The 8,945-nt window shown below is 39.2% G+C and overlaps 1 protein-coding gene across 1 annotated transcript in view; it reads right to left on the bottom strand.

Moving 5' to 3' along the window:
• The window catches only part of LOC131168223 (CRM-domain containing factor CFM2, chloroplastic), a 28,562-nt gene extending 21,190 nt beyond the window's left edge, over positions 1-7,372 (bottom strand). The window contains exons 1-9 of the mRNA XM_058127515.1: positions 6,597-7,372; positions 5,706-6,216; positions 5,497-5,627; positions 4,796-5,110; positions 4,556-4,712; positions 4,126-4,418; positions 3,728-3,787; positions 3,577-3,633; positions 3,380-3,496 (exon numbers count right to left, since the gene is read on the bottom strand). Of these exons, the coding sequence (XP_057983498.1) occupies positions 3,380-3,496; positions 3,577-3,633; positions 3,728-3,787; positions 4,126-4,418; positions 4,556-4,712; positions 4,796-5,110; positions 5,497-5,627; positions 5,706-6,216; positions 6,597-7,316 (2,361 nt within the window). The 5' untranslated portion in view covers positions 7,317-7,372. The remainder of the gene's footprint in view (positions 1-3,379; positions 3,497-3,576; positions 3,634-3,727; positions 3,788-4,125; positions 4,419-4,555; positions 4,713-4,795; positions 5,111-5,496; positions 5,628-5,705; positions 6,217-6,596) is intronic.
• Between the last annotated feature and the right edge of the window lie 1,573 nt (positions 7,373-8,945).

The raw sequence follows: 8,945 nt of genomic DNA on the forward strand, positions 1-8,945 counted from the left end.
TACCATCCACTCGAGAAGTGTTTGCTGAAGTGAGGCGTGAAGAGGCAAGGCACAAAGTCATGTTGAAGGAAGCTATAGCCACAATACCAGAGGGCTCAGCATATGTGTCCCGTGGGACCTACAGTGGGCCAAATACCAAGCAACCAAATAGCTGCCTCTGGTGTGAAAATTGCCGAAAGCCTGGCCATTCCAAGGATAATTGTTGGGAGATTCATGGCAAGCCAGCTGATTGGAAACCACGGCAGAGCACCAAAACCAGAGGCTATCAAGCTTGTTCTGAGACTCAACCTGAGAGGCAACAAGTGGCGAGCAACCATTCTGATAGTGGCAGCAACAGCACCTCCAGCCATGACCAACTACAAAAAATCCTGGAGATGCTATCTGCCCTCCAAGCCTTGGGTCAATCAGCAAAAAATACTCCATCTGGTAATTTGGCACACTGAGGTAATTTCTCACAAGCCCTATACACCTTTCATAACCATACACCCTAGATTATAGATTCTGGAGCCTCTGACCATATGACAGACTCTTATCACCTTTTCTTATCATATACCCCATGTGTTGGTAATCTAAGAGTCAAAATTGCTGATGGACCGCTTGCTCCTGTTGCCGGCAAAGGGAGTGTTCGGATTTCTGACTCGATTACTTTAGAGTTTGTTCTTCATGTTTAAAAATTATCTTGTAATCTTTTGTCTGTCGACCAACTCACTAAACACTCCAATTGCTCTGCTAAATTTATTTCATCCCATTGTGTTTTTCAGGACCTGTCATCGGGGATGACGATTGGCAGTGCTAAGGAGTATGACCCTATTTCTCGTCATCTCTTTATCAACCTTGATGTCACCTTTTTCGAGACCACTCCATTCTATTCCAAGTCTTCTATTCAGGGGGAGAATGTGAGCGAATCTCAAACTCAAAATAATTCCAATGGTGACATGTTTTTCCTAGACTTTCCTCTCACCAATCTACCATCCTCATCCACTTCCTTGCCAGTCACAGAAGGAAACTTAAACTTGGGGGGAGAGATAGAAGAACAGAATAAGGAGACACTAGTCTACTCATGAAGGCCGAAGCCAAGTGGTAATGAAAAATTCATACCCGAAGCACCAAGAGAGTCAAAACTGGTGGCAGCTCCGAGCAACCAAGAGCCCAACCAAGAACCTTCCAACAACTTAGAACAGGTAATAGAACCTACTCCTAATAAATCTGATGATATTGATCTGCCCATTGCTCTCAGAAAACATCCTCGTTCATGTAACCTTCATCCAATTGAAAATTTTGAGTCCTATAATACCTTGTCCACGGGATACCATGCCTTTACTTCTAACCTTGACAGGGTCAAAATTCCAAAGAATATTGAAGAGGCACTTGAAATTTCAGAATGGAGAGAGGTTGTAATGGAGGAGATAAGGGCATTGGAAAAGAAGGGAACATGGGAGGTTATGAATTTGCCACAAGGAACGAGACCAATAGGCTACAAATGGGTATTCACTATAAAATACTGAGCAGATGGGACAGTTGAAAGATACCGGTTGGTTGCAAAAGGATTTACTCAGACCTATGGCATCGATTACACAAAAACCTTTGCACCTGTGGCAAAGTTGAACACTATCCGAGTGCTCCTATCCCTAGCAGCCAATCTAGATTGACCACTTCAACAACTCAACATCAAAAATGCATTCCTAAATGGTGAGCTGGAAGAAGAAGTGTACATGACATTACCCCCTGGATTCAGTAAAAGGGGCGAGGAAAACAAAGTCTATAAACTGAGAAAGTCCTTATATGGACTCAAACAATCTCCCAAGGCATGGTTTGATAGATTTAGAAAGGTGATAGAAGGAAAGGGATACTGTCAAGGACAGTCCGACCATACTATGATTTTCAAACAAAAAAATGTGAAGAAGCCTATTCAGATTGTGTATGTAGACGACATTATCCTCACCGAAGATAACATTGAAAAAATGGGAAGATTGAAGAAAGTTTCTAGCCACAGAATTCGAAGTGAAGAATTTGGGGCAAATACAATACTTTCTAGGGATGGAGGCAGCTAGATCAAAGAATGGAATTAGTGTTTCAAAACAAAAATACACCCTTGATCTCTTGACTGAAACAGGCCTGCTAGGTTGCAAACCAAGCGACACACCTATTGAAACTAGAAAAAGAACAAAAGATGTTGAGAAGCCAGTAAAGATTAGTCGGCAAACTAATCTACCTGTCACATACTAGACCAAACATAGCTTTCGCAGTAAGTGTAACAAGTCAGCATATGCAATCTCCAAAAGAAGCACACTAGGAAGCAGCCTTCAGGATCCTAAGATATCTAAAGGGATCTCCAGGAAAAGACTTATTGTTCAAGCGAAGTGAACAAAAGGAAGTGGCAATATTCATTGATGCTGATTAGGCTGGCTCTACAAAGGATAGAAGATCCATGAGCACCTTTGTATGGGGAAATATGGTCACTTGGAGAAGCAAGAAAGATAATGTTGTAGCAAGGAGCAGTGCAGAGGCAGAATTCAGAGCTGTTGCTCAGGAAATATATGAAGGATTATGGCTGCAGAGGCTATTGGAAGAACTACATGCTGAGTTAGAGTTACCTATCAAGTTGTACTGTGATAAAAAGGCAGCTATCAGTATCTCTCTCAACCCTATCTAGCATGACAGCACCAAACATGTGGAAGTTGACAAACACTTCATTAAAGAAAAGGTGGAAGAAGGAACTATTTGCATGACACATGTCCCTACTAAGGAGCAGATTGCAGACACATTCACCAAGGGACTACCTCAGCAAATCTTTGAGGATTTCATTGGCAAGTTGGATATGATCAACATCTATGATCCAACTTGAGAGGGAGTGTAGAAATCCCTACAGTTTAGGAGTCATGTGTGATCTCTATAATTAAGGAATGATTCTTGACTGTCTTATTTTAGGCATGTACAGAGGGGGTGCTAGTCAATAGGGATTTCCGTGATTCTTGTATATTCCTTTATTCTAGGATTTTATTTCCTTAACTTAGCTGCTGGTTACATGTTATATAGTAGGGCATATTGTACAGTTTTTTAAAATTAATATACGAAACAGTATTCTTACAGTTTCAACAAAATGGCATATTCTCTTGTAAAAAAAATTATGACATGCTAACAAGTTCAAAGAAGGGCAGCATGCCTTATGTGAATGATGTTTAGCCTATATGCTTTTGGCAGCATACGCACATCGCAACTCGCAAGTAGAAAAGCATGCCTGGAAAATTAACCAACTAACAATATTGACAAACATAAAATCAAGTTCATGTAATTGCTAAAAGATGGCATAAGCTTGAACTGGGAACAAATATGAGCCTAACTGTGATGTTCTATGCATTCAGTTTTCAATGGCCCCCACCTCCACATTATCTTTAACACCAGCAGGAAGTAAAGAACAACAGTGAGAATCAGCTTTAAGTTCAGAATCCAATCTCTCACAGTCAAGTGACTGCACATCATTCATCTCCTCCTTAACCTGCATCATCACATTACTGCATAATTTACAATAATGTATCTAACACAGTGAAAAGGGCTTAAATTAACATATCCACTCACCAAGTGAAGTTTTGATTCTTCAGCAGACAACATCCTATTCATCTCCTCTTCTTTAACCTGTTAAAGACAGAAATGTGTTATCTACTTAATAGCCATTTCAACATATAATTGAATAAAATGACAAGATTAATATAAATATGAGACATCTCACCAACTGACGATTCAAACCATCTATATTTCTGTTCAGCTTCAAAACATGAAGTTTAAGGGACTGCATAATTCAACAAGGAGGAATAAGTTGCTGAAGTAGATGGCATTTCAATCAAAATGCATAGAAAAAATAATAAATAAAAAATTTAATAATTCATCCTAAACAAATAGATAAACCTAACCAGCAGTTGGCTATTGTTCTCAATTCTCATAACTCTTCCTCTTTCTTTCAAGAGAAGAAATAATGGATTAGATGATTCAGTTAAAAACATCAGCCTGGCCCCTCTTTAAAAAAAAAATGAAAAAAAAGTTTGTCTCTCTTTTTCATTAAAAAAAAAAAATGAAAACAAGCCCCAACCTCTGCCACAAGATATGTAGACATACTAATGCCAATTTTACCTGACGACGCTGCACCTCTAACGAGCGCTTCATCGCTTCTCTTTTATTCAAGAGTGTCTGAGGCCGCAAACAAGCAGGGCGTTCATAATTCTTTCCACGATATATAATGATCGCATAACCCTTCCTCACTCTCTCCACTGCCACTAATATTCCTCGACTTTCTGCCTCTAGCGTCCTGGCTACTGCATGAACCTCCTCAATGCTTCTATCGCTGCATAATATCTTAACAAGTTCCCTATACTTCCAATGAAGATGCATATTTTCAACTGTGCCATCAAAAACCCCTCTTCTACCTGAGCAAGAGGAAAGAAAATTTAAGAGGGTCTTTGTAGCAGAAGAGAAAGATGCCCTTTAATTTACTATTGAGTGGAAGAATTTGTCACATGTCTGATTTAATTTATGTAACCTTATACTAGACAGCACAACTCACCCAGTAGCAGGAAAGGTTTAATTTTCAAGCCAACCCTCCTCAGCATATATCTTTCTTCTTCAGTGATACCCTCTTTATCTATTTCAGGTTGTTGGGGCACTTCTCCCTTCCCCAATTCTGATAGAAGTTTCTCTGCTTTTGCTCTCTTTTCTAATGCCTGTTGTGAGAAACATGCCATTCATAGCACAAAACAAGAGTGAAACTAAGTAAACCCATTGTAACATCTTAATAAACATATACCCTTGATAACTTAATGCTAGTTCTCTTAATAGCTGCTTCAGTGGACCGTAGCTTGCGTTGTTCAGGGATGAGGGCCTGCTTCTGGCCATTTGTCCCATCAAGTTCATCTCCAGAAGCATGCTCTATGGTCCCCAGTTTAGGCACTTGTTCAGTCAAAACTGATGAACCACAATCCACTCTCTGTTTCTCCCTGCCTACTCCAAACCTTCTCCTCTCTTCTATCGCAGAAGAAACTGCAGGTGGCAAAAAATCCTTCCCTCTGTAAAAAACTATAAACTCCCTATCCCGTGAAAGCAACGTTCCTCCAGTCAATCGCTGCAACAAAAATATCTAAATAAATAGCCATCTAGGGAGAAAGCATAAAGTAACTGAGTCTTAATACTAAAGATTCAACAAGGTAGCAACATAAAGAGTTTCAGAGTTATGGGTCATAATTAAATTCTAGGAAATATATCAAACTCCACACACAATTAATAATTTAAACCAGTGGTCCAGCCATTTATGTAAATCTCACAATTTCATCTCCGTAGTCCCCAGTAGGTTGCCAATTTTCAATTTTCGGTTTCTATTTCTCATCTTGGTTTTCCATTTCTGGTTGTCATTTTCATAATTCTTCCAAATATACCAAATGGCCCTTATTTTAAAGTGACAACATTGCATAATGCCAAAACATAAGAATTAATGCCCATGGTATCACTAACCTTTAATTCATCAGCCATCATCTCATTATTAGTGTTTTGGACTCCTCTCTTAACTGCAATTTTTGCAATCTCGCATTTTTCCCAGAGCTTGACAATGGAGGCAGCCAATCCTTGAAGTCTTCTATTTCTCCCTGATGAAAAGGTGAAAATAAGTAGAGAAATTGGTGCCAGAAAAGAATAATGCTTGTGAAACTGGAAGTTAAATTCACCTAATGCAAAATGACATGGTAAGGGCCGGACAAGTCTCCTTAATGTATTCATTTCATCATTCGTTAATGTAGGCTTCACGCCATAAGGAAGAAGCCTAAAACGTCTCCTGTATCCTGGAACAACCTCCGGTAGAAGATCAGCATCAACTGGAAGAGGGTCAGGTCCCCACCAATCAGTAAACCGCGGACCCAGTCCATCTAACAATTGGTCAGCTTCTTCTGCAAGCTGAGCCTCCCCTGGAAGTAGAAATCGAACTCTGTTTGGACAACCTACACCTTGTATCAAGGATGCCCGAGACATCTTATCAATTGGTCTTGGCCCAGTACATTCTACACTGTCCATGCCAGGTAAGTAGCCTTCCTTACTGTCCTGCACTCCATCTTCCAGGCATGAAGATTTGTGATTTGTCGCAATGTTATCATACGAGAAGTAAGGATACTCATAATTGGGTCCCCTGTACAAGACTATTTTACTTCCAGACCTCCAAACAACCAAGCCTCCAGTTTTTCTCTGAGGAATTTATTATGACAGAAAAAGAGTAAGTATGTGCCCAAATCCAATACTCTAAGGACCAACAATGGCATTCAATATCAATTTGTTTGCCCAAAGTTAACTTGGTCATGCCGCAAATATCTTTAAAGAATTAAAGACAATCACATCATGAGCAGGGCGCCTAGTTGCTATCAACTAAAAATGATCAAGCCTAACGAAAAGAAAAACATTGCTAGATTGGGGCCTTTGAGGTATTTTTCATGCTTTCAAAGCACAAATTTTACGTTGATTTGAAGTCTTAAAAACACGACAAATACTTCCAGAATGCTTATATAAACAAAAATATAAATTCCAATGACACAATTCCTTCCAAAAGAATATAAGGAAAAAAATTTTACCTCCAATAAGTCATGGGTCCTTTTCATGTTTATCTTACACAAATCCTCGCACGCAACCTTCACAACCTCCGACCGCCTCCACCGCTCATGAATCCCGTTCACAATTCCCTCTGTAATCCCCGCTTTCCCAATCTTCAATTTCTTCTTCATCCCAATCCCAATGCGCTGAAGCCTCTTCAACTCCTTCCTCGGTAGTGTGCGCTCAGCCAAAATTGGCACCTTCTCCTCATCCTTCTTCGCCAACTCCTTCTCCTGCTTCTTCACTTCATTCGTCAGTTCATAGAACCTCGCAATCGCACTCCCGGACGCAGGCTCCGGCATCGGGTTCTCCGGCGTGCTCCAGCTCGAATCAAGGGTGCACCCAACCCGGTGCTTTGGCAGTTGCCGGCGAAAGGGGACGAAGATTTCTCCGGCGGAACCATGGCCGACGGTTTCTGGCTGGGTTTCGCTTTCGGGACTTCGAATCTGACCTGGGTCCTCGTCGACGTAGCCAAGGCTGCGGAGCTTGTCGGCAATTCTTTGGATAGCGGATTTGGGTAGTGTTTTGGGGTCGGAGGTGGAGCAACGTAGGAGGAATTTGGGGGGTTTAGGGTTTCGAAAGAGGAGGGTTTTAGGGAGAGTTTGCGTATAGGACAAGAAAAGGTAGAATGGGGAGGAGGAGTCTGGTAAAGCTGGGGAAGGGAGAGAGCAATGGTGGTGGTGGCACAGAGGCAGCGGCATGGTTTTGGGAGAGCATGAGTTGGAGCGGGTGGGTAAGTGGGTTCAAGATGAGGATTGAGGGCAAACTCTGTTGACCGTTGATGGTAAAATAGCTATCCACGTACAAGGAGATTTGGCGGGTAAGCTCACCCTATTTTGGTCAAATGGATGGCTAAGGATATGTTTGGATCCTTTCTTACCCTTTCTTCTTAAATTAATCTATTTTCTTACCCTATGTTTGGTTCCATTAGATTTAAATACAATACAATATAAAACTATATTAAAATTTATTCAAATTCATCCAATCTAAATCTAACGTTTAAGGTAAATATTGTGCATAGCTTGATAAATGAGAAAATAAGTTAAACTCAATCGCCCTATATAATTTATCAACTTCTTAAATTTTAAATAATTTTATTTTAAATTAATTTTTTTCAAAAATCATCCAAAAGATAAGGATTTAATTAGTTGCATGCGGCTAGATCACCTAATATATATATATAAGTTATAAATTTAGAGCTTTTAACAACAAAATGATAACCTTTTTTTATAATTATTCTATTTTATGAGTACATATTTTTTTTTTTTCAAATATTACAAGATAATCAAGCAAATTAATTACATTTCTTAAAATTGACATGTCCCTATTAGCCATTTTACACATTTCAAGAACCATATTTTTTTTTTTCCTACCAAATGGTTAGAATTATTTGTTTCTTTAATCTTTAACAATTCATTTTTTACATACCGGAGAGTAGTTTTATGGTCTAAACCCGCTCATCTCCAATACTTCTTTCTAAATATTTCTTCATTTTCATATTCTACCGAAGATACTAAACTAAGTCTAAAACGTCCAAACAAGCAACAATAAAGGAAAAAAATTCAACAGCATAATGGATCCAAGGCCCCATTGGTTAATATTAGGATTTAAAAACTTGTATAAAAAATCTTATTTTCGAAACAAGAATAGTACATTGTAATATTGTATATTGTATATATTTTATATTCAAAATGCATTTGGATAATTAAATGCTCATGAAAAGATTCAAAAGATGATGAACATCAATCAATTTACAACTTGAAGTTTGTTGCTATTACCATTGAAGCAATTCAGAAGCACAACTCTAACATAACATTGAGTGGAGGTGTTGTTTATGGTGTCACTCATATACTTGGGATTTTATAAACAGAGGAAGGAGGAAAAATATAAGGGTGTTGCACAGTAGGGACTCGTCGACGAGTACCCTATCCTCGTCAACGAGTAGATCCCGAGAGGAAGGAAAACTTAGAGGTTTTGAGATACCGAGAGCAGAAAAATGGGTTCGTCAACGAATTATCTAATTAGTCGATGATTGTCCTTCTCTGTCTCATCGACGAGTATCATGTTCTCATTAACGAGTGCATCTGGGTTACGAGAAAATATTTGAAATTTAAATTGAAACATTGGGGTGGTTGGGAATTCGGAGGGAAACTTCCGAGGGAGTCTTATTTATGTTCTTCTGGACATGTATTGATAGAAGAGAGAGATCATTGTGAAGTGTATTATGTACTTTGACATTTCTTAGTAAAATTCTTGTGCCGATTGCTTCCATGGATGTAGGCTTTGCCGAATCACGTAAACCTTGTGTTGATTCTTGTTTGTTTCTTAAT

The sequence above is a fragment of the Malania oleifera genome, chromosome 11 (assembly GCF_029873635.1).
Source record: "Malania oleifera isolate guangnan ecotype guangnan chromosome 11, ASM2987363v1, whole genome shotgun sequence".
NCBI lineage: Eukaryota > Viridiplantae > Streptophyta > Magnoliopsida > Santalales > Ximeniaceae > Malania > Malania oleifera.